At 51.5% G+C, this 25,078-nt stretch overlaps 2 protein-coding genes across 2 annotated transcripts; one reads left to right on the forward strand and one right to left on the reverse strand.

Moving 5' to 3' along the window:
- Positions 1-120: 120 nt before the first annotated feature.
- MAMDC4 (MAM domain containing 4) lies at positions 121-8,283 on the forward strand. The gene is made up of 29 exons (XM_060199003.1): positions 121-169; positions 663-767; positions 844-1,017; positions 1,097-1,222; positions 1,334-1,464; positions 1,541-1,625; positions 1,736-1,861; positions 1,948-2,085; positions 2,165-2,253; positions 2,347-2,520; positions 2,947-3,031; positions 3,104-3,262; positions 3,350-3,478; positions 3,798-3,929; positions 4,024-4,145; positions 4,230-4,341; positions 4,468-4,584; positions 4,929-5,063; positions 5,178-5,314; positions 5,388-5,607; positions 5,691-5,828; positions 5,905-6,023; positions 6,096-6,186; positions 6,333-6,479; positions 6,582-6,716; positions 6,818-6,945; positions 7,028-7,136; positions 7,488-7,660; positions 7,901-8,283. Exons 1-29 carry the CDS (start codon positions 121-123, stop codon positions 7,952-7,954), a joined length of 3,639 nt encoding a protein of 1,212 aa, XP_060054986.1. The 3' UTR covers positions 7,955-8,283.
- Positions 8,284-8,927: 644 nt separating this feature from the next.
- On the reverse strand, positions 8,928-15,490 carry EDF1 (endothelial differentiation related factor 1). Its single transcript, XM_007521473.3, has 5 exons — positions 15,333-15,490; positions 10,818-10,869; positions 9,898-10,058; positions 9,599-9,692; positions 8,928-9,174 (listed from the first exon to the last, which is right to left on the reverse strand). Exons 1-5 carry the CDS (start codon positions 15,408-15,410, stop codon positions 9,113-9,115), a joined length of 447 nt encoding a protein of 148 aa, XP_007521535.1. The 5' UTR covers positions 15,411-15,490; the 3' UTR covers positions 8,928-9,112.
- Between the last annotated feature and the right edge of the window lie 9,588 nt (positions 15,491-25,078).

The raw sequence follows: 25,078 nt of genomic DNA on the forward strand, positions 1-25,078 counted from the left end.
CTATTTTCAACTATGTCAGCATGGGGTGGGGCCACCTTGGCTACAGAAGGGGCTGAGCAGGCTGCAGTTACCACTCATTCCTGGGGCCACCAGGCAGAGTCCCCAGCACCCTTGAGCTTGATGATGCTGTCAGGCCACCTGTCTGCCCTGCTCCTGCTCCTGCTCCTGGGTGAGTCTAAGCCCGGCTCCTGAAGCAGGGCCAGCCAAAAGACCCTGTGCTCCCTGCTCAGAAGGGTAGGGTACATGATGAACCCTTGGGGTCCTGAGGATCATCTTATTGGGAATGGGCAGTTTCTCTCCATACCCTAACCTCTACACAGGCCCCAAGACAACCCTGGAGGTAGAACCTCCTAAAGCCCTGGGTTACCCACTGATCCTCTTCCAGGGCAGCCCCTCTAGTTACTGCTGGACCCCCATCCCAGAGGATGTCTCTTATCAGGGTCCCCACCCACTCCCTACTCCAATAAGCAGTCAGCCTTATTGGGACCACACATGCTGTGCAAAAAAGCATTTGTCCCCAAAGCAGAGTGGCCACTGTCCTGGACTCTTCCACACCGGGGGGGGGGGGGGGGGGGGTTCTGGAGCATAGAAGAGTCTCCAGGAAATTTGAATGGGCAGTCAGCTGACTACAGGCCACTCAGTTGTCTTTCTGTGGGTAGCAGGGTCTCCCAGCCGGTCCTGGGTTCCCAACTACTGCAGGACCCCCAGTGAGGCCATCTGCAACTTCGTGTGTGACTGCTGGGGCTGCACCGATGAGGCCCATTGCGGTGAGCTGGGTGACAGGCAGTGGGTAGCAGCAGGCCAGCCCTCTGAAGCCTCACTCACCTCACTTCTGCCAACCAGGCTACCACGGGACCTCGAACAGTCTGGGTGCCCCATTCACCTGCAACTTCGAGCAGGACACCTGTGGCTGGAGGGACATCAGCACCTCTGGTTACAGCTGGCTCCGGGACCGTGCAGGGGCCACGCCAGAGGGACCTGGGCCACACTCAGACCACACTCTGGGCACTGACATGGGTGAGACCTGGGAGTAGTGTCCACTAAGCCCCTCCCCTCCCTGCCCCTGCCCAGCTCCTGACCTGTCTGTACCGGCCAGGCTGGTTCATGGCTGTGGGCACCCACCGAGGGAAGGAGGCAGCCACAGCAGCCCTGCGATCTGCCGTCATGCATGAGGCAGCCCCCACATGCGAACTGCGGTTCTGGTATCATGCTGGTTCTGGAGGTGCGACCTGGGTGGGACCCCAGGATGAGGATAGGTGCCCTTAGGAGAGAGGGGTTCCCAAGTAGGAGGCAGGAAGGGGACTGGCAAAGCTTCCTGGTCTCACCCCCACAGATGTGGCTGAACTGAGGCTGGAGCTGACCCATGGTGTCGAGACAATGGTCCTGTGGCAGAGTGCTGGGCCCTGGCATCCAGGCTGGCAGGAGCTTATGGTGACTACTGGCCGAATTAGGGGCAGCTTCTGGGTGAGTTAGGGGAGGGCTGGAAGTGGGAGGGGTCTCAGCCCTCTTTAGGTGCTGAGGACCCTACTACTCCTTTCAGGTGACCTTGTCTGCCACCCGCAATGCCACCCACAGGAGTGCCGTGGCCTTGGATGACCTGGCCTTCCAGGGATGTGGGCTGCCCGGTAAGGCCCCAAGCAAGGGGGGGTCCACACCCAGGGCAGAGGATTAGGGGGCCCTCACCTGCCTCCTCACTCTGGGGGCCAGAGCAGTGATGCCCGTTCCCACTCCCTAGTCCCCCAGGCAAGCTGCCCCCTAGGACATTACCACTGTACCAATCAGGCCTGTGTGGAGCCCCACCAGCTGTGTGACAGGGAAGACAACTGCGGGGATGGCTCTGATGAAGACGCAGATTTCTGCAGTGAGGAACCAGTGGGGACTAGGACTCCTAGTGGGAGCACTCTGGGGCTAGGGAAGTGGCCCTACCTGATTCTGCTCCCCATTTAGGCCAACACACAGTCACTGACTTTGAGACGGGCCTGGGCCCATGGAACCACTCAGATGGCTGGACCAAGAACCACAGCACCGATGGACCCCCATTCTCTGCCTGGCCACGCCAAGACCACAGCCAGAACAGTGCCCACGGTGAGGTCACAGGGAGCCCCCGCCCCACCAGGCAAGCCCCCTGAGCCCTTCCAACCCCTGCCACTTCTTTCTTCTCCAGGCTCCTTCCTGGTGTCTAAGGCTGATCCCAGTGACCCTGCTGTCCTCTTCAGCCCCAAGTTCCAGGCCTCAGATCCCCAAAACTGCTCGGTGAGCTGGGAAGGGTGAGGTGGCACATGCAGAGAGGGACTGCCTTGACCTCCTATGCTGCGGTTTCCCCTGACCATCTTGGAGCCTTCCCAGCTGGTCTTCTACCACTTCCTGCATGGCTCTGAGGCTGGACAGCTGCGGCTCTTCCTGCAGACCCAGGGTCCAGGCAACCCTGAGGGGCCTGTCTTGCTGCGGAGGCGCCGCGGTGAGCTGAGGGCTGCCTGGGTCCGAGATCGAGTGGACATTCAAAGCAAACACCCCTTCCAAGTGAGGTCTGGGGTGAGGTGGGGGGAAGAGGGCAGAGGGCAGGCCTAGGGGCCCCTTAGAGGGCGAACACTTGGGGTGCTGGTCCCAGCCCCCACCCTAAGCAGGAAGCTTGCCTGTTGGTAAACTGTTGGAAGAGGCAGGGGAAATACCATAATGTTTATGCAAAAAGATTCTCATTCCTGAGGCTCTGTGCTCCCAGGTTCAATCCCCTGCACTACCATAAGCAAGTACTGGACAGTACTCTAGTTAAAAACAATAACAAGGTAATAAACTACGAGAGCAGGTCAGTAGGGGGCACTTTCCAACAGCCCCCCACTGGAAGGACTGGGGGTGGCTCTAAGAGGAGGCATCCAACAGGGGGAAAAGGGACAAACCTTGGGTGACAGGGGTAAGGTGCAGGTACGCCCTGAGCCCTCTGTATCCTAGATCGTCCTCGTTGGGGAGACAGGCCCTGGGGGAGTTGTGGGTCTGGATGACCTCATCCTGTCAGCATACTGCAGGCCAGTCCCAGGTGAGCTACAGCCCCCCCAGGACCCCCCACTTGGCCCCAGCAGATCCCATCTGACTTGCTCCATTCCCACAGACCAGTCCGGCCAGCCTCTTGGGCTCCCCATCCTGAGCCCCCAGCCTCAAGATTTTTGTGAGCCAGGACATCTCGCCTGTGGGGACCTCTGTATCCCCACAGAGCAGCTATGTGACTTTGAGCAGCAGTGCCCGCAGGGCGAGGATGAACAGGAATGCGGTGAGGGCCCCTTCAGGCCCACCCTGTGTGGTGCAGGAGATGGGGTGGCAGAATCCACCTGGGTCACTCAGGGCTACTGTTTGACAGGCACCACAGACTTTGAGTTACCCCTGGCTGGAGGCTGGGAAGACACCAGTGTGGGGCGACTGCAGTGGGTACGGCGGCAGGCCCAGGATGGTGGGGGCCCAGGCACGGATGCCAGTGGGGCCACTGCTGGTGAGCCCTCCCAGGACCAACCCACCACACCTGGGGGCCCTCTCAGAATCTGGGGTCATATGGGACACACCACACCAGCCGAGTGGTGGCACACCCAGTAGAGCACACATTATCACGTACAAGGACCCAAGTTCGAGCTCCCTCACCCCACGGGAGGGGGGGAGGGGCTTCACAAGCAGTAGAAGTGTTGTAGTTCTGTCTCACCTTCCCTCTCCATTTCTCCGTCTCTACCCAAAAACAGTTTTAATTTTTAAGAGACTTTTTTAAATGTGGGATTCCTGCAACTAAGGGGCTCTGTGCTGCCTTTTTCTTCCCTCAGGCCACTTCTTATCCCTGAAGCCAGCCTGGGGGCAGCTGACACCTGAGGCCCGGGTCCTCTCAGCCCCCCTTGGCCCCTCGGGCCCCAGCTGTGAACTCCGAATGGCTTACTATTTTCAGGGTGACCCCCAAGGTACTGGCTGTCCTCCACTGGTGCCTCACTGTGGGGCTGGGTCAGAGCCCCAGGTGACAGCCCAGCCTCCTGACCCACACGCCTCTCCACCCAGGCTTCCTGGCACTGGCTGTGGTAGAGGGCAGCAACCGGGAGCTGGTGTGGCAGGCCCCAATCAGCAGCAGTGGTTGGCAGTGGGACTCTGTCCTCCTGGGGGCACGTCAGCGGCCCTTCCAGGTGAGGAGGGCAACAGCAGGGGTACAGGGGTACAGGGTGCAAGCTAGTCAAGACCTAACAGTCCCTCCCTCATAACCCATGAAGCTGGAGCTGGTCGGCCAGCTGGACTTGGAGGGCCCAGGCCAGCAGGGTGCTGGGGTGGACCAAGTGACTATGATGAACTGCAACCCCACAGCGGCCACTGAAAAAAACACAGGTCCTCTCTGCCCTGCCCTGCTCCCACTCAGGGACTCCTTGAGGGGCCCCTACTCCAGACACCAAGTCCTCCTCAGGATTCTGGAGGGGTGAAGGGTATGCTCACCCTCTTTGCCCCTCTCCCTAGAGGTCTCCTGTAACTTTGAGCGGGACACGTGTGGCTGGCACACTGGGCATCTCACAGATGCCCACTGGCACCGAGTGGACAGCCATGGCCCCCAGCATGACCACACCACTGGCCAAGGTAGGTAGGGGTCCCAGAACAAGGGCAATAAAACAAGGTACTATTGAAGAGCACTGGCCCCTCAGATTGGGCATGATTCTTAAGACTCAAGGACTCCCTGACACAGGGAGTCTAAGAGGCATGGGCTTCCTATACCCTCAGGGGCTTTCAGAATGTTCTAAGTCTTGAGGGGCTCCTGACTTGAACTCCTAGACCCTTGGGACCTCCATGTCCCAAAAGGCTGTTAGAGAAGGCAGGTCTCAGATGTTGGGGACACCTGCACTTAGGGCTGGGTGAGCAGCCACACCCTGAAAGCACCCCTCCTGGAGCATGGTTGCTGCAGCTCAGCCCCATGATCTTTCCAGGCTACTTTATGCTCCTGGATCCCACTGTGCCCCCCGCCAGGGGCCCTGGTGCCTACCTGCTCACCCAGCTCCAGGCACCAGCAGTTGCTCAGGAGTGTCTGTCCTTCTGGTACCACCTCTATGGGCCTCAGATTGGTGAGTGAACCTAGAGTAGGGCAGGCCCGAGCCCTCTGGCTTGAAGTCTCTAGAGTGGATGAGATGCCACGTGGAGCTGGAATGCAGTTCCCAGCCAAGCCCATACCCTTCCAGGGACGCTGCGCCTGGCCCTGAGACGGAAAGGGGAGGTGGATGAGCTGCTCTGGTCTAGGTCAGGCACTCAAGGCAACCGCTGGCACCAGGCATGGGCCACCCTCCACCACCAACTGGACTCGGGCACCAAGTACCAAGTGAGGCCTAGCACAGGAGGTGCAGGGAGGGGGCTGGACGAGACTTCCAACTGCTGACACCCTGTGCCCCCAGCTGCTTTTTGAGGGCCTCCGGGATGGTTTCCATGGCACGATGGCGCTGGATGACGTAGCTGTGCGCCCCGGCCCCTGCTGGGCCCCCAAGCAGTGCTCCTTCGAGGACTCAGACTGTGGCTTCTCTAGCGGTGCCCAGGGCCTCTGGAGGCGCCAGAACAACGCCACAGGCCAGGTGGCCTGGGGGCCTCATACTGACCATACCACCCAGACTCCTCAGGGTGAGGGGCTGTGCTGACAGGTGGGGAGTTACCCAGACTGAGGGGTTGGGATGGAGCCAGTGGGCTGACAGTGGCTCCTTCAGGGTCCTACATGGTAGTGGACATGAGTCCGAAGTCCCTGCCCCGTGGCCACAAGGCCTCGCTGACTTCAAAGGAGCATAGGCCACTGGCCCAGCCTGCCTGCCTGACCTTCTGGTACCACCTGAGCCTTCAAAACCCTGGTGAGAACTACAGGGGTCAAAAGAGGCCTCTGCCTAGAGGTTCCACAGTTGCTGACCTGGGCTGCTTCCTCGGCAGGCACCTTGCGGGTCCTTGTGGAGGAAGCTGAGAGGCAGCAGGTGTTGAGTGTCAGTGCTCAAGGAGGCTTTGCCTGGCGCCTGGGCAGCGTGAACGTGCAGGCTGAGCAGGCCTGGAGGGTGAGTGGGGGCTGGCTGACCCCAAGCACTGTCCAAGCCAGGCTGGAGACTCCCCTGCCTGTGTCTCTGCAGGTGGTGTTTGAGGTGGTGGCCACAGGCCAGGAACATTCCTATGTGGCACTGGATGACCTGCTTCTCCAGGACGGGCCCTGCCCTCAACCAGGTGGGAACTGAAGTCTGACCCTGGTACCTGATTCAGCTGATGAGTGGTGACAGTTTCTGTGACAACCTCATGCCCTTTGTGGTATTCTGGAGATGGGGATAGGCAGGACACAGGGGAATGACACTCAGTGTGCACGTCCTTTGCAGCTTCCTGTGACTTCGAGGCTGGCCTGTGTGGCTGGAATCACCTGCCCTGGCCCAGCCTGGGTGGGTACAGCTGGGACTGGAGTGGTGGAGACATTCCTTCCCGCTATCCACAGCCTCCTGAGGACCACACTCTGGGCACAAAGGCAGGTGTGTCTGAGGGGAAATGGAACCCCCAAAACACACATGCAGCACATGGCCTCCCTCACCCACTGCTCCAGACCTGCTAGGCTCACCTTCTCTTATTCCCAGGCCACTTTGCTCTCTTTGAAACTGGCGTGCTAGGCCCAGGGGGGCGGGCAGCCTGGTTGCGCAGCGAGCCCCTGCCCCCCACTACAGCATCCTGCCTCCACTTCTGGTACCACATGGGCTTTCCTGAACATTTCTGTGAGTTGGACTGGACTGGGTGCTTGGGGGAGGGGGGTGCGCTAAGAGTGGGGGCAGAAGGGCCCTGGGGTAGTTTCCTGACCATCCTACCTCACTCCTAGATAAGGGCGAGCTGAGAGTGCTTCTGCACAGTGCCCAGGGCCAGCTGACTGTGTGGGGCGCAGGTGGGCACCGACGGCATCAATGGCTGGAAGGCCAGGTGGAGGTGGCTAGCACTGAGGAGTTCCAGGTGAGGCTGGGCTGCCCAAGTCGAGGGACTGCTGGGGTTCATGGATATCCTTGGACCCAGCAGCCTCTCTCTTCCTGGTTAGATCATGTTTGAAGCCACTTTGGGTGGCCAGCCAGTCCTGGGACCCATTGCCCTGGATGATGTCGAGTACCTACCAGGGCAGCGCTGCCAGCTGCCTGCACCCATTCAGGGTAAGCCTACCCAGGCCAGTCTGTCGGGACCCAGGGTACAGTTGTGGCCCACATGGTTGCCAGAAGAGCCACCAGGCTGGGGTCTACCCCATCCTTCCTGAGCTGTTTCTGGTCCTGGAAGAATGCATCCGCTAACTGTCCCCCTGCTGGCACTGAGGTAGGGAATGCCTGCTGAGGCCATGGCTTTAGGACAGAGGGTCACACGTGAACATGGCCCAATTTTTTGGACAATAGATGCCTGCTTATATGTCAGGCTGCCTGTTTGGTTGGAGCTTTGTTGACAAAGCCAATGTCCCCATTTGGAGAGTGAATCCCAGGATTCCTGCAGACTGGCCTTGGGTTGACCCACAGGGGACAAGGCAGTGGACACATTAGTCCCAGCCGCAGTTGGTGGTGCCCTTTTCCTGCTTCTTCTGGTACTACTGGGACTTGCAGTACGGCACTGGCTGAGGAAGAAGGGTGGCTGGCCCTTCCAAGGTGAAACAGCTCCGACATCCAGCTTTGACAACATTCTCTTCAATTCGGTAGGAACCCCAGGTGGGGCTGAGGTGGGGAGGTGGGAGAGACAGGACCCCTCAAAGACTAACCCACTGAGTGGGGGTACATAGCGTAATTGTTATGCAAAGAAACTCACACCTGAGGATCCAAAGCCCCCGCACCAACATAAACCAGAGCTGAGTAGTGTTCTGGTAAAAGGGAAGGAAAAAAAAAAAAAAAACTAATCCATCCACCACTCAGGGTCCCAAATTTCCTTTTTCTTGTAGGATCAAGTCACTCTCCCGGCTACAGTCACCAGCGATGTCCCTAGCAATCAGTAGATGGTCCAAAGACCCCAACTCTTCATGCATGGATTCCCTCACTCCTTCAGACCTGTCACCCCATGAAGACTGCCCACCCTCGGTCAGCCTCGGCAGGAAGATCCCAGGCTATATCCCAGACTGTGCTGACAGAACAAGCTGCGCTAGACAGGCCGGCCACCCGCTCTAATGGGCCACAGCCCCACCCAGATCTGCACCTGACCCTGGATAGCACCAAAGCCACAGTGCAGGCCAGAGCAAGGGCACAACTGGGCCAAGGCAGTCAAGAGCTGGACTTGAGGCTGGGGGCCCACTGTTTTGACAGTTCCAAATAAAGGCTCTGTATCCACTGTCTCATAGTGAAAGCTCAAATGATCCCCATCCCTAGAACAATACATCTCAAAGCAGAGGTCACTCAGCACTCCATGACACCCCAATGTCACCAGAAAGGATGTGAGGTTCCCATCCTCACATGGTCTGAGGATGAAGGTGACCCTGAAAGTGTGCCAAGGTGCTTGGTGTGTACCACTCTAATCTGGGGGAGGGTATGTGCCCAGCTCCCATCTACTTCACCTGACAACCCCTTCCCCTGCCACCCTTGTAGTAAAGGGTGTGCCAGAGACTCAATGCCTGGGTAGGTCAGGATCCAGTCCCAGAGGTCAATCTATCCCCACTCACAATCCACAGACCTCAAGGAGGTACTTGTACCCGAGTAAGGGTGGGGGTGGGGGCAGCAAGGACACATGGGCAGCAAGGGCTACACACTGATTTTATTTGCTGATTGCCTTCTCCTGAGAGCCAGAGCAGAGCTGGCAGCTAGCTCCTTTGCTCACATTGAATCCCACCGTCACTGCCCACTGAGCGTATTCCACTCAAAGCCACTAAGAATCATACTGGCAGGCCCTGGGAAAGGAAAGTGGCATTCTGCACCCCAACTTCAGGGATGGGGAGGAAGGAAGGGACGAAAAGAGAAATAAAAAACGTAAACACTCTGCAAGGTTTAGTTTTGTTTGTTTGACAGCAGGTATGGGTGGGGAAGTGGGGGAGTCCCCAAGTGGGGCTGATACCCCCCCCCCATGTTCCGCTTGGCCAGGTGAAGAGACCCACGCTGGTACTGGTGGTCAAGGGCAACCAGCCAGACGAGATCAGCCGGAACACACTGATTTCGAGGCTTTGTGTTCATTTCGCCCTTGGCCCCTTCTCGATCGGCTTCCCAATGTCCTTGCCCCGGAGCTTGAGGCCTGAAAAGAGCCACTGGCTTGCTGACCACCCTGCCACTGCCTGGCATGACAGGATGACCACACTTGACCCCACCACTTCCGTCATCTTCCCCACACTGACTGGCTCTCAGCAGTCATTTCCCCAGCCCAGAACTAAGGCTGTTGCCTGGAAGCAGAGTGTGAAGCAGGGCAATGCCACAGCGAGGGGCTAGCCAGGGCTACCAGGCCCTTGGCACACAGGCTCGAGAGAAGCCACTAGCCAACTACAAAGGAACAAAAGGCCCTTGATGAATTAGAACCCAGATTTCAAGGTTCAGAGAGCTCTTCAACCTCAAAAGACAGGGCACTGCCTGGGACTACCTTGGGCTTCCTGAGGCCTGTCCTCACCAGCTCCACTAGGAGCAGCAGCCACCCTTCCAGACCCATGGCTCCAGAGGACACTCACCAATGGCTCTCTCGATTTTGCCAAGAACCTGGTTATTGGGGATGGCCCGTCCACTCTCGTAGTCTGCGATGACTTGTGGCTTTTCATTGATTTTCTAAAGATAAGATAACACCTTATACATGGTACACAAGGAAACAGCAAGAAACTGGACCTCAACCAATGAGACAAGTGAGCAGAAGCCACAACATGCGAGAATAACCTTCAATTTCCCCAGAAGCCTTGCGGAACCAAGGGCAAGGGAAAACTGAAGGGCCCCACTCCCCCACCCTACATACCATCCCAGAGCCCAGTATACTCACTGTTGCCAAGTCCTTCTGTGTCAGCCCCTTGCTCTGTCGGCCCTGCTGGATCACTTTGCCCACTTCCAGGGTTACCCGGTCATGGTGCAGCTCTTCAGTCTCCCGGTCCAGCTTGGCTGTGTTCTTAGTGATCGAATGCTGTTTGTTCTGACCAGCGGCCCCTAGAGTGGTGAGAACAGAGCAGAATTTGCAACAAACCCAAAAGGAGATAGTGCCTTTGCTAGATAGTTCACAAGGGAAAGCATGCACTTTACCATGTGCAAGGCCCTGGGTTTGAGACACAGCACCACATGAGAGCAACCTGGCCAGCATCACGGGGAGCCCCACAGATTGTGGAGCAGTGCTACAGCAACTCTCCTCTCTCTAAAAGAGTGAACAATTGGCCCATGGCAGCCACTCAACAGGGATATCACACATGCGCAAAATACTGACTACACCCTTGTGCTACAGTGATAGACTTGGGAACAAAATGACCTGGGAAGGCAGCCCCAGGGTAAAGGGACTTTACAGAGCCAAGTACAGGGTACTCACAAGTCTCCTGACTGTGGGAGGTGGGAAGTACCACCCTCTGGCTGAATGTAACTTCAGCTGCTCTGCTAAAACATAGACTCATCCCACAACCGTAGCCCCAGGGAGCCACCCTCAAGTCCCTGACAACACACCGCATTTTGCAGAGAACTGAATACTTACATTTCTTTTTTTTTTAATTTTTAAAAATTATCTTTATTTATTTATTAGAGACAACCAGAAATCAAGAGGGGATGGTTAGAGAGGAAGAGAGACAGAGATACCTGTAGCACTGCTTTACCACTCGTGAAGCTTTCCCCTGCAGGTGGGGACTGGGGACTTGAACCTGGGTCCTTGCGCGTTGTTAACATGTGCGCTCAACCAGGTGCACCACCACCCAGCCCCATACTTACATTTCTTAGAAGTCTCCACATCTTCTCCTCGCCTCTGAGCTGCTAAAATGGCCTAGAAAATCGGATAACACACTGGTCAAAATAAGTTTGGTGGTGTCCAGCAAAATCCAGTGGAGGCGTGGAGAGTACATCAGCACTTGGTTATATACCCCAGCCTGTGGGACTCAAGTGGCCACAACACTGCACAGGTGCCCAACACATGACCTGTTTTTTTTTTTTTTTCAAAGACAGCCACACAAAACTGGGTTTAAAATCCCAGCCACATAAAGAATCCTGGTTCGGCCCCCCCCCCCCCGAGCCCCTGGCTACCCACCTGCAGGGGAGTCGTTTCACAGGCAGTAAAGCAGGTCTGTGGGTGTCTTTCTTTCCCCCTGTCTTCCCCTCCTCTCTCTGTCCTATCCAACAATGATGACATCAATAACAATAACTACAACAATAAAACAACAAGGGCCACAAAAGGAGGGAAAAAAAAAATCCCAGAAAGAGGGCCAGGGATGACACAGAATGTTCCAGAACAGGATTATATGCCTGAGGGCCCAGGTTCAATCCATGACACCACCTTGTGCTGAAGCCAAACAATGCTCTGGTAGTTCTCTCTCATAAAAATAGTCTCTTGTGGGGCCAGGTGGTTGTGCACCTGGTTGAGCGCACATGTCACAATGCACAAGGACCTAGGTCCGAAACCCCCCCCCCCCCACCATCCCCACCTGAAAGCTTTGTGAAGCAGAGTGGTGAAGCAGGGCTGCGGGTGTCTCTCTCTCCTATCACCCCTCCCCTCTCAATTTCTGACTATCCAACAAATAAAGAATATATATATATATATATATATATATATATGGTGGGGAGTCGGCGGTAGCCCAACAGATTAAACGCACATGGCACAAAGCACAAGGACCAGCATAAGGATCCCGGTTCGAGCCCCTGGCTCCCCACCTGCAGGAGGGTCGCTTCACAGGCAGTGAAGCAGGTCTGCAGGTGTCTGTCTTTCTCTTCCCCTCCTATCTCCATTTCTCTCTGTCCTACCCAAGAACGTCTACATCAATAACAACAATAATAACTACAACAATAAAACAAGGGGAATAAATAAATAATTTTTAAAAAGTCTCTTGTGATCCAAGAGGTGGCACAGTCCTGCGTTCCATCCCCAACACTGCATGTGCCAGATCATTTGTGTGTGTGTTTAAGCTCAAGCTCTTCCCCCGCCCCTACACAGGTTAATAAACTAACTTTTGGGGGTTGAGCGGTAACGCAGTGGGTTAAGCGCACATGGCACAAAGCGCAAGGATCAGCGTAAGGATCCCGGTTCGAGCCCCCAGCTGCAGGGGAGTCACTTCACAAGCGGTAAAGCAGGTCTGTAGGTGTCAATCTTTCTCTTCCCTTCTCTGTCTTCCCCTCCTCTCTCCATTTCTCTGTCCTATCCAACAACGAACAACATAAACAATAACAATAATAACAAGAAGACTATAACAACAATGACAACAAAAAGGGGAAAATGGCCTCCAGAAGCAGTGGATTCATGGTGCAGGCATGAATAACCCCAGCAATAACCCTGGAGGCAAAAAGAAATAAATAAATAAACAAACAAACAAACTACCTTTTTTTTTTTTTTGCCTCTAGGGTTATCACTGGGGCTCAGTGCCTGCACTACGAATCCACTGCTCGTAGAGGCCATTTTTCCCCAGACCCTGGAGATGAGTTCCAGGAGGACCACCAGGCTGCCCAGGGTCCCTTTCCCAGTGTGCTCAGGCCTGGGCTGTGGTGCACCTGGTTGAATGAACATGTTATAATTTGTAAGGACCTGGTTTCAAGGCCCTGGTCCCCACCTGCAAGGGGAAAGCTTTGTGAGTGGTGAAGCAGTGCTGTAGATGTCTCTCTGTCTCTCTCCATGTCTCCTCCTTCCTTCAATTTCTGTCTCTATCTCTTACACTGGTCCCTTGTGCCTTGTGCGCTTAACCCACTTAGCCCAGCACCCCATGTTTTTTGCCTCCAGTCTCTGGGGCCTGGTGCTGGCACTACAAATCCACTGCTTCTGGGGGGCTGCTTCTTCTTTTTTTTAGTAAGACAGAAAAATTGAGAGTAGGGTAGAGAGAGAGGGAAGGACCAGGCAATGGCACACCTGGTTTAGCACATACATTACAGTGTGCAAGGACCCACGTTCAAACCACCGGTCCTCACGTGCATGGGAAAAGCTTTGTGAGTGGTGAAGCAGTGTTGCAGGTATCTCTCTGTCTCCCACTCTATCACCTCCTTCCCTCTCAATTTCTAGCTGTCTCTATTCAATAAATAAAGTTAATAAAAAAAAAAAAACTTTTTTAAAAAAGGAGAGGGAGAGAAAGACACCTGCAGACCTGCTTCACCACTTGTGAAGTGACCCACTGCAGGTGGGGATCTAGGAGCTTGGACCGGGATCCATACAAAGGTCCTTGCACTTTGTACTATGTGTGCTTAACCCAGTATCACTGCCCGCCCCCCCCCCCCACCGTTTCTCCCTTTCTCTCTCCCCCACCATATGAAACATGCACAGTACATGATACAAATAAAATAAATATTTTTAAAGTTTATTAGATAGAAACAGAAAAAACATTTAAAAATGAAAAGGAGGGGCCGGGCAGTGGCACACCTGGTTAAGCACACACATTACAGTGTGCAAGAACCAGGGTCCAAGGCCCTAGTCCCACATGCAGAGGGAAAGCTTCACGAGTGGTGAAACGGGCTGCAGGTGTCTTTCTGTCTCTCTCTCTCTCCTTTTTTTTTAAAGAATGTTTCTACAATCTTAATTTTTCCCTTTTGTTTTTGTTGTTTATCGTCATCATTGTTGTTACTATTGTTGTTATTGCTGTTGTTGTTGTTGGTTTTTTGTGTTTTTTTTTTAACCTGAGCCTGCGGCTACAGACAGACTATGACCCACATAGTCAACGACTGCCACCTCTCCAGATTCAAAGGAGGTCTCGAAACTTTACATCAGGCTCAACCTGACGCTGTTGACTGGCTACGGAAGAAGGGCAAACGCTAGAAGAAGAAGGGGAACTGAACCTGGGACTTTGGAGCCTCAGGCATGAATCTCTTTGCACAACTATTAAGCTATCTACTCCCACCCACCCCCATCACCCCTTTCCCTCTTGATTTCTGGCTGTCTCTATCAAATAAATAAAGATTATACACATATGTGTGTATGTGTATATATATATATATATATATTTTTTTTTTTTTTTTTTTTTACCAGAGCACTGTTCAGCTCTGGCTTATGGTGGTGCGGGGGATTGAACCTGGGACTTTGGAGGCTCAGGTATGAGAGTCTGTTTGCATAGCCATCCATTATGCTATCTAACCTCCACTCAAGATAATAAATTTTAAAATAATTTTTTAAATATTGAAAAGGTTAAGCACAACAAATATAGCTCAGGGATACTGTGTATGCCTCACATGTACAGACCCTGGCAACTCCAAAATGGAACCTGGGACACACCAATCAATGCTGGGCACTAGGGTGGCAGCGAATCCTGGCCCACACCCAGCACTGTCAGTCTAAGGCTAGGACCAGACTAACAGCAGCCAGCCAGCAGGGGAGGTGAATGACCTCTCCCCAAACACAGGAGACCCAGATGAAATCGGAAGTGGCCTTCTGCTCCCAATTACCTGGTTGCCTACCAAATGGAGGAAACAGGACCACCTGTACACTGGGTCTCTATAACACCCCGTCCAGTGACAGAGAACCGCTGCAAACCCCATGCACATTGGTGGGCTCCAAGTGAGGCAAAGAACCAGCAAGGCACAGGCAGAACCAAGACACAGATGAAGAACACCCAGGAGTGGGCATCAGAGCACCAATCTCTCCCTGTCCTTGACACAGAGCCCTACCCCCAGCATCACCTTGGACATGACAGCCTTTTCTCCACTGTCTCTGGCCACAAGCCTACCTGCCCCTGTCCCCACTGTCCTCTTGCTGGGACTCTGGACCTTGCCCAGAACCCTGCCCAAGTACTCGGAAGCGAGCCCGGTACAGTTGTTGTTCACACGCCAACCACTACCTACCCCACCCTTCTCCAGGACCCCAGTTCCCAAATTCTCTTGGGCCACACTCTTCACCCCTCACAACAGCCCCGCCCCAACCTCTCCACACCCTCCTTCTCCAGGCCCAAGCCAGCTGCGGTCGCATCATACTCTGTTCCGTCCGGCCATCTTTCTCACCTCAGTCCGTCCCCTCGCCAGATCTACACATTCAGCCCCTGGCCAGTCTTCCGCCCACCTTTCTGCCAGTCGCACCCCTTGTCCCCTTCACGGCCCCCCGTTCCCACCCAGCTCTTCACGCCCGTCTCCCGAGCCCGATCCGTCCCGCTCCCAACTCTTCCCGTCCTCGAGGCTCAGACTCAGGCCCTACTTCGCCCCTCGCCCCGTCTTCACAGCTGTCCCGGCCCCAGTCCCTCGCCCAGACCAGCACTCCCGTTCCTGCCCTCGGCTCCGTGTCGCCCCACCTGGCCCGACCACTCCGGGGACTGGAACGCGCGCGGCGCCCACCTGCTTGGACTTGGCCTGGGCGGCCGTGGGGCCCTTCTTGCGCAGCACCGTCACCGTGTCCCAGTCGCTTTCAGCCATGGCGGGGCAATCCGACCAGCCGCTCCGTAGCAGCTGCTCGAGATCTGGCGCTGCGACGCTACGTCCCTTCGTTGCCCCGCCGCTTCCGGCGCAGACGTCTGCTCCGCCCCCGTCTACTATTGGCTCGCGCCCGGGGGGCGGAAACTTCCTGTGTATGGGGCCAATCCGCATTCGCGTCAGCCAAGGGTCCCCGACTCAGGCGCGAGGAGAGCCGGGACGCGACGTCCGGGCGGACAGGGCAGCCGGCTTGTGGGGAAAGCGCTCACGAGGGAGGGGGCTGGAGGAGTGTGGAGGCTCGTAAGTGGGTGGGGGTCGCTATGAGCGGGGCGTGCCGGGCGACGGGGGAACCCCACTTGGTGGAGGCATGGAGACGTGGGGCTATGACAGGGACATGCAGGGGGCGGGGGAGCCGGGCTGCAGCCTAGGAGAGGGGGACTGAGAAGAGGGAGGCGCTAGGGCAGAATGACAGGATGATGGAGTGGGAGAAAAGGGGTCCTGTGTTCAGGCCAGAGAAGAGAGAACTGATGAGAAGTGGAACAAGGGGAGGGAAAGGGTATGGGGGGGAAGACAGGAGGAGTGGAGTGGTGGGGACAAGAGGAGTACTGAAGCCCCTGAATCCTGACCCCAGAGTGCACATCACCTCAGCCTCTGGTACAGGCCTCTCAGACTCCAGTGAGAGCAAAAAAACGTGGATGCAAAGAAATGATCTCATGGGGAGGGGGGCAAACAATGGCGCACCTGGTTGAGTACAAACCTTACAATGCACAAGTTCCTGGGTTCAAGCCCCTGCTCCCCAGCTGCGGGGGTGTGAGGGCACATGACTCTTAAAAAGCGGAAAGGCAGGTCTGCAGGTTCATCTCCATCTCTCCCTACCCTCTCATTTTCTCCGTGTTCTATCAAATAAAATAGTAAAGGAAAAAATGTTCTCATCGGGGGCCAGGCGGTGGCGCACCGGGTTGAGCGCAAATGTTACAGCGTTCAAGGATCCGGGTTCAAGCCCCTGGTCCCCACATGCAGGGAGGAAAAGCTTCACAAGTGTTAAAGCAGGGCTGCAGGTGACTCTCCCTGTGTCTCCTGTGCCCTTCTCAATTTTGTCACTATCTAATAAATAAATTCTTTAAAAAATTTTCTCATCGGGAGTCGGGCGGTAGCGCAGCGGGTTAAGCACACGTGGCGCAAAGCACAATGACCACCATAAGGATCCCGGTTCGAGCCCCCGGCTCCCCACCTGCAGGGGAGTCGCTTCAGAAGCGGTGAAGCAGGTCTGCAGGTGTCTGTCTTTCTCTCCCCCTCTCTGTCTTCCCCTCCTCTCTCCATTTCTCTCTGTCCTATCCACAGCAACGACATCAATCATAACTATAACAATAAAACAACAAGGGCAACAAAAGGAAATTAATAATAAATATATTTTTTAAATGCGCTCATCACATTTCCTGGGAATTTAAGTGCTTTTGATTACTTGAAGCATGATGAAGATTGCATGGGTCCCAAAGCATGTACAGTTTGGGAGACTAGGAATTATTTGAATTTTCACACACATTAGGGGGGAAGTAATGCATATGCTCGGATGTAGGCCATTTCATTATTTTTTATTAATGTTTTTTTATTATCTTTATTCATTTATTGGATAGAGACAGCCAGAAATCAAGAGGGGGGGGGACAGAGAAGAAGAGAGACAAAGAGAAGCCTGAAGCACTGCTTCACCACTTGTGAAGCTTTCCCCCTGCAGGTGGGGACTGGGGACTTGAACGTGGGTCCTTGCGCATTGTAACATGTGCGCTCAACTTGGTGCGCCACCACCTGGCCCCCATTTCATTATTTTTTAAAAACTATTGGGGCCAGGTGGTGGCGCACCTGAGCGTTACAATGCGTGAGGACCCAGGTTCAGGCCCGGTCCCCACCTGCACGGGGAAAGCTTTGCGAGTGGTGAAGCAGGGATGCAGGTGTCTCTCTCCCTTTCTATCTTCCCCCTACCCTCTCAATTTCTGACTGTCTCTATTCCAATATATAAAGATAATAAAAAATTTAAAAAATGTATTTATTCCCTTTTGTTGCCCTTGTTTTATTGTAGTTATTGATGTCATCATTGTTGGATAGAATAGAGAGAAATGGAGAAAGGAGGGGAAGACGGGGGAGAGAAAGACACCTGCAGACTTGCTTCACCGCCTGTTGCCTGCCTAGCTTTGCGGGCAGGAGACCAGGAACTCATGGCGGTGTGGTAATACAATTCTTTATTCATGCGGGAGCCCAAGTCTGGTGTGAGCACAGCGGGTTAAGCGATGTGGCGCCAAACTGCAATGGCTGCCTCCCGCTCTGCACACCAGCCCTTTCTCCAGGTCGGGACTCGGGAGAGAAAAGAGAGAGAAGACAGGAACAGAAGTGGGTTTTATGGGCTAAAACTGGAAGTGGCAAGTCAGCAACGGACATGGCTAGGAAAGGGGGTGGAGAAAAGAAAAAGGCATGCTGGGAACTTCCTTAGCTACCATTGCTATGGTTTTAGCTGGCGGGAATTAGCAGTGCACTGAGGGGATAACGTGGTGGGGAGGAGATCTTTAGTCTTTTATAAGACAAAGCAGAAGATTGGTATGTAGATAAAGGGACTGGCCATACTAGCACAGGGTGGTTTGTGGGACCTGCCTAACTCAACCACATCTGCACAATTTCCCAACAGCCTTTGAAGCAGCTCCCCTGCAGGTGGGGACCCAGGGGATTGAACTGGGATCCTCATGCCAGTCCTTGCACTTTCCTCCACGTGTGCTTAATCTGCTGTGCTAACGCCCAACTCCCCATTTCATTATTTTTATTTTGGGTTACTATTATTTTACCAGAGCACTGCTCACTGCTCAGCTCTGTCTAGTGGTGGTGCATGGGATTAAACCTGGGACTTTGGAGCCTCAGGCATGAGAATCTCTTTGCATAACCATTATGCTATTTACCCCCACTATCTCTTCATTATTTTTACTGGAAGGACTGTCTCTCAGCACCCCCTCCCCACCAGTTTTTAATTTTTTATTTTAATAAGACACACACACCAGAGCACTGCTCAGCTTGGGTTTTTGGTGATGCTGGGGATTGAAACTGTGACCTCAGAGCCTCAGGCGTGAAAGTGTTTTGTGTATTCATATGCTGTCACCCTAGCCCTATTTATATTTTTTCCCTTTTGCTGCTCTTGTTTTTTATTGTTGTTGTAGTTATTGTTGTTATTGATGTTATCGTTGTTGGATAGGACAGAGAGAAAGAGAGAGAGGAGGGGAAGACAGAGAGGGGGAGAGAAAGATAGACACCTGCAGACCTGTTTCACCGCCTGTGAAGTGACACCCCTGCAGGTGGGAAGTTGGGGGGCTCAAACTGGGATCCTTTTGCCGGTCCTTGTGCTTCGTTCTTTTTTTTTTTCTTTTATTAGATAAGAGGAGAGAGAAAGAGAACCAGAGCATCACTGTGGTACATGTAGGGGGGTTGACCACTTATTTATCTCAGACCACTTATTTATTTATTTTTATTTTTTCATTTAATTTATTTTACCAGAGCACTGCTCAGTTCTGACTTACAGTGGTGCTGATGATTAAACCCGAGACCTTGGAGCCTTAGCCATGAAAGTCTCTGCATAACCATTATGCTACTTATCCCCATCCCACTTATTTATTTTTAAATTGCCACCAGGGCTATTGCTGTGGTTCATTGCTAGCACTATGAATTCACTGCTCTGCTCCAAGTGGCTATTTTTTTTTTCATTTTTTTCTTCCTTTCTATTTTATTTGATAGGACAGAGAGAAATTGAGAGGGGAGGGGAAGAGAGAGAGGGAGAGACACCTGCAGACCTGCCTCACTGCTTGTGAAGCATCCCCCCTGCAGATGGGGAGTGGGGGCCAAACCCAGGTCATTGCACATAGTAACGTGTGCCCTCAACTGGATGTAACTACATGGCCCTCGTCATTAGTTCTTTTAAATGATTATTTTGGTTTAACACAAATATGTTGTACTGTATATAAAATGTACATTAAGTAATTCTGTAGTGTTTAATAAATTATAATATATTATTTAGCTCAGCTCTGCCATGTGGTAGTGTTGGAGATTGAACCTGGGATGGTCCAGGAGGTAGCACAGTGGATAAAGCATTGGACTCTGAAGTGTGAGGTCCTGAGTTTAATCTCCGACAGTACATATACCAGAGTGATGCCTGATTCTTTCTCCTCCTATCTCATTAATAAGTAAAGTATTTTAAAAAACAAAATTTAAAAAAAAAGATTGAGCTTGGGACCTTTGGTGCCTCAGGCATGAAAATTTTTTTGCATAATGATTATGCTAGCTACGCAACCCACAAGGATGCAATATTTGTTTTAAATTAATTAATTAATTTTTGATAGAGACAGAAATTAGAAACAAGGGGGAGAGAGAGACCCACAGCACTGTTCCACCACTTGCGAAGCTTCCCAATCTGCAGATGAGGACCAGGGAATTGAGCCTGGGGCACTTGAGCACTATAAGTATAATGTGTGCTTTACTGGGTAAGCCTGGCTCCCCAGGGTACAGCTTTACATTTCTCCAATACAGGTGTTCACACACCTCATCAAATTGTAATTTCCTTCCACTAGAGGGCACTAGACCTTGAACCCTCTGTTTCCATCTCCCCCCTTTGATCCTTGAATCTGATCAAATGGACCAGATTTACCCTGTATTTTTTAACGAATTGTTTTTACTTTTATTACCATTATGGTTTATTTATTTAAGTTTTTATTCTTTATTTATTGGATAGAGACAGCCAGAAATTGAGAGGGAAGGGGGAGATAGAGAGATAGACAGACACCTGCAACCCTGCTTCACCACTTACAAAGCTTTCCTCCTGCAGGTGGGGACTGGGAGTTTGAACCTGAGTCCTTGCACATTATAATGTGTACTCAACCAGGTGTGCCACCACCCAGCTCCTATTATTTTTTTTTATTTATTATGGAGCATCTTATTTATGGTGATGTTGGGGATTGAACCTAGGACCTCAGAGCCTTATGCTGGAAGTGTTTGCATAACCATTATGCTTTCTGATCAGCCCAATCAATTTTTATTTAAGCAGGGTCTAGGAAGCAAGGGAGGATGGTTGACTGGGAACAAACCAAGGGCATAGCTCCCAGTTGGGCTGAAAGTACACTTGATGCTTGGGCCTGGGAGTAGAGAGCTGAAAAGAAAGGGGCACCCTTTTGTTGCAGGTGACAGTAGTCAGACTGGGAGACCCGGTTGTGGTGGTTGGAGGGGAGAACCATTAGAAAGTCACCTGGAGCCTTCCAGACATGGGACTGATGATTTTGTCTAGGTGGGCAACTTTTTGGGACCAACTTATCAGAGCCATCTCACAGTATGCAGGCTCCAAGTGACAGTGGTGCAAGGTCCCTACTGTGAGCAAGTGCAGAGTGACATCAGTACAGAGGGTGCTTAAGCTCAGAGGACAGATTAGGTTGTAGCAGCATATATTACTGTCTGAGCACTGCTGCATCCAGGGAACCTTGGGCAGGGAGGGAAGAGACAGTGGGTCCCACTCCAAAGGTAGACCCTAGTAAACTGTCCACTCAATCATTGTCCACTCCCTCTTGCATCCACCCCACTAGTACAAGCCAGGAACTGGGTCCTGAATGATGTTAAAGGGACTACTGTCTTGCAGGGGCCCATATCTGGTAATGAATTGCCAACAAAGTGGTTATATGCCACGCTGGCGTGTGGGTGCCTCTTCCCAGGTGTGTGATCTCTGGGTTGGAGAGAACTCAACTGGAGCCAGCCTGGGCTGCTACTCACTCAGCGACGCAGGAGAGAGAGACTTGAACTTGTGACAGAGTGGCAATGCAATGTCTTTATTGATCAGAGAGTGAAGGCTTTTATAGGTCAGAGCTGGAAGTGGCAAGTCAGAAATGGAAATGGCTAGGAAAGGGGTGGAGAAAAGTTGGAAAGGTAGGAACTTCCTTAGCAACTGTTGTGAGGGTTTTAACTGGTGGGATTAATTAATACCCTGGAGGCAGGGAGGGTCCTGAGGGCAGAAAGAAGATAGATCAAAGGAATGGAATGGGTGGGGATCTCTCAGGCAAAACAATGATTATGTAGATAGGCCATAGTATCAGGGATGCAGGGTGGAGCAGGGGGAGCTGGCTTACCAATTTCCCAACATCTCCCCCTTTCTTTTTATCTAATGGCCATAGTATCTGGAATGTGGGGTGCTTTGTGAGGCAAGGAGTCTGGTAGGATGAGGCACATCTTTGGGGTTACTCCTGTCCCTCCTTGCTCAACCTCTCATAGAGAGAGACTGACAGGAAAGACGCACTCCTCAGGTCACTTCCTGCCAAGCTCAACCACATCCTCACAATTTTCTGACATCTCCCTCTTTCTTTTTATCTAATGGCCATATTTAAATGGGTCAATGTCTGTAAAAGACTCCATTTCTGTCAGAGGAATAGCAGTGTAGGGGTGAACAGAAACCTTTTGGGCAGAAACCTGAATGATGTCGTGCAGGCGTTTTTTAAAGAACTGGAATAAGACAGGGAGCAATAGGTAAGAGTAGCAAGGGCCAGCGTGAGGCCGAGGGGAAGCCTGGTAGGTGGAGAGGGGCTGCCTGATGGGTGGAAGGGGGTGCTGCCTGATAGGCAGAGGAGTGGGGGCCTGATAGGCTGAGGGGCGAGAGGAGTGATCTGGTGTTGCAGAGTCCCGAGCCAGTGCATGGACTGCTGTAGAGCAGTGTAAAGGGAGTGTCCAAGAGCTCCACCAGCAAGTCCAATAGAAGCATAAACCAAATGCCAATGAACAGGGGAAGAAACACCATACATCTTATCTTGATGGGGAAAGACAGCTACCGGAATTTTGCTTTTCTGTAGAGAGTGAGCTGAAACTGCCAAAAGGTGACAGGTGAAGCAGAAGCAGGAAGGGCAGACAGTGATGGGCAAGGGAAGAGCAGTAGGAAAGTTTTGTCCTTGGACTCTGTGAGTCAGGTTCTTCAGATTGTGCCAGGTCACATCATGGGTTTCTGAGGCATAGTAGTCATGCCATCTTGTGGGTGATGTCAGAGGGCAGGGTTCCAGATGGTTTTGGGGATTCCGTATGAGCAGTTGGTTCTTCATGTGAAGGCTTGACATAGCTGTAATCATTTACTTGTGAAGAAAAACTTGTACCAAGTTAGAAGTTTACTATAATTGATAACTGGATGATTAGAATTGACTTAATATCTTTATGACCAAATTTTGTTGAAGTATATTGATTTTTAACCAATTTTTACTTTAAACAAACTCAGGTTACTTAGAGAGTTAACACACATTAGTAACAATGTTTCTTAAAACATTTACAATGCCAGATTGACGCCAGATTTGTTGTGGATTAATTTCCACAAGATCAGTTCACAGGGCATTTTGGGGGGGCCCTCCAAAAATGTCCTGTATAGAGAATTTGTATTTTAATTTTGGAGATGATGAATTGTCACGTTAAATATGTATACTTTTACCTTAAATACTCAGTTACTTTACAAATTAATTTTACCTTTATAAGAAACATGTTGAAAACTCCTTCATTTAACTTTTCCTGGTAAAAATGTAGCTTCAAAGTTACACTTTTAACCTTAAAGTTAATGTTTACCAAACTTCAAACATACACATAAACATGTAGTCTATAACATACAAGAGGAGAAAAACTTTTGTTACGAAGACATATCATGTCAAACACAAATTTAGATCTGTACTGTCTTAGTTGAATCATTTTTACTCACACAGTTTTTAAGACTAAATGTTTCACATTTATACCAAGACTTAAAAAAAATCAAAATTTTTAGAATTGTTTCTGGACATCTTCAGAAACCTCTGATGCATCCGGCACTTCCATATAAGGTCAATTAAGTTTCAGAGTACCCTGAACAAAATGGGTCGTACATAAGATTTTCAGTCATTCATAACACTCACAAAACACAACTTCAAGCAGAGGAGGCAGGCTGCAAGCTTAAGATACTCAGAGAGAACGAGGGGGGAGAGAGAGAAGCAGTAGGGAGGTTTTGTTTTGGGGCTCTGTAAATCAGGTTTTCCAGGTCCTGCCATGTTGCATTATGGGTCCTGGAGGGCGTCTGGCACCTAATCCTCTTGTAGTATTTCTTGTTCTTCAGGGATAGCTGTGCCATCTTGCGGGCATTGCTGTACATGGCAGGCAGGAAGCCAGACAGGTTTTGAGTAATCCTGTGGAAACATACATGCGAAACCCCTTCCCATAGTCAATAGGTTGTCAGGCCATTTCCAGATTTTATCAAAGGGGTCTTTCCATTTGACCTTAATAGTTGGGAAGGTGGATGGTGTTTGACGGTGAAGAATAATAGGAGGTTGGTTCGAATTTTTGTAAATATTAAAGAGGTCTAAGGTAGTTAAGGCTTTTGCCAGCTGGATATTGGTGGGCATAGTCCCCCTTTTTCTTTATATAATTTAGTCTTAAGGGTTTGATGTGCCCTCTCAACAATACCTTGTCCCTGAGGGTTATAGGGAATGCCTGTAGTGTGAGTAATGTTCCAGAGGGAACAAAAGTCTTTAAATTGTTTGCTGGTAAAATCATTCCCATTGTCAGTTTTAAGTTGAAAAGTTATGCCCATTACGGTGAAACAGGAGAGCATATGGCTTCTAAGCTTTTTTGAGCTTTCTCCCATCTGAGCCCACATAAACGTAGAGAAGGTATCAGTTGAGACAAACACATATTTTTGTTTGCCAAAGTTTGGTAAGTGGGTGACATCAATTTGCCAAAGAGCATTGGCTTTTAAGCCACGGGGGTTAACACCAAGAGTTCGAACAGCAAATGTCTTGATTAGACCTGCACAGGAGGAGCATGTAGCAAGAATTCATTTCAACTGTGCCAGAGGAATATCAGGAAATTGAGCTTGAAGGCCTTTAAGATTAACATGAGTTAAAGAATGGATGTCAGCATGATTAGAGACAGAGGCTAGGATAATTCCTGTGGAGGCAAGGTGATCAACTGCAGCATTCCCTTCAGACAGGGGACTAAGAAGAGGGCTGTGGGAACAAAGGTGTTGAACATACAGTGGTTGAGTTCGAGAACAGAGCATAGAGGCAATTTAAATTAAGAGAGGAGAAAGTGAGTTGTCATCAATTCTCACATAAGAACGAGCAAGCCATGGAAGTAAGTTAACAGTATCCACACTGTCAGAAAAAAGGTTTAAGGGTTCTGGTACAGCTTTTAAGGCTAGGAAAACAGCATAGAGTTCTTTGTACTGAGGGGAATTATCAGGAAGCTCATTAAAGAGAGACGTGGGACATTGTTTATCTGGATAATATACAAGGGTAGCAGCCCCCTTCTTGCCACCATCAGTAAAAATTGTAGGAGCAGAGGGGGTAGGATCTTGAGAGAAAAGTTTAGGTACCAGTAAAGGCAAAAGAGGTAAAGAAGCTGTCCATTTATTAGAAGGAAAATGATTATCTAATTGTTCTGGGAAACCCATTAAGCTTATAGCAAAACAGGAGTGGTGGCGTAGAAGCCACTCTGTATCTGTGAGAGAAAAAGGAATAACAATTGAATCAGGTTCTTTTCCTAAGACCTGTGTTGACCTGTCTCTTCCTTGGTGAATCATAGAAGCCAAGGCATCAATTTGAGTAAGAAATCTTGGAGCTTCCCCTACTGGCATATGAAGCCATTCGAGAACACCATGACTCTGGTAAATA

The sequence above is a fragment of the Erinaceus europaeus genome, chromosome 10 (assembly GCF_950295315.1).
Source record: "Erinaceus europaeus chromosome 10, mEriEur2.1, whole genome shotgun sequence".
NCBI classification, from domain to species: domain Eukaryota; kingdom Metazoa; phylum Chordata; class Mammalia; order Eulipotyphla; family Erinaceidae; genus Erinaceus; species Erinaceus europaeus.

Bases quoted from the DNA above. Each gene is read 5' to 3' on its own strand.
- EDF1 (XM_007521473.3), bottom strand. From the start codon at position 15,410: ATGGCTGAAAGCGACTGGGACACGGTGACGGTGCTGCGCAAGAAGGGC. The intron at 9,693-9,897 runs GTGAGTATACTG...TCTTATCTTTAG, and splicing joins CACAGAAGGACTTGGCAACA to AAAATCAATGAAAAGCCACA. The intron at 9,175-9,598 runs GTGAGTGTCCTC...GGCTCTTTTCAG, and splicing joins CAAAATCGAGAGAGCCATTG to GCCTCAAGCTCCGGGGCAAG.
- MAMDC4 (XM_060199003.1), top strand. From the start codon at position 121: ATGATGCTGTCAGGCCACCTGTCTGCCCTGCTCCTGCTCCTGCTCCTG. The intron at 3,930-4,023 runs GTACTGGCTGTC...CTCTCCACCCAG, and splicing joins TTTTCAGGGTGACCCCCAAG to GCTTCCTGGCACTGGCTGTG. The intron at 6,717-6,817 runs GTGAGTTGGACT...CCTCACTCCTAG, and splicing joins GGGCTTTCCTGAACATTTCT to ATAAGGGCGAGCTGAGAGTG.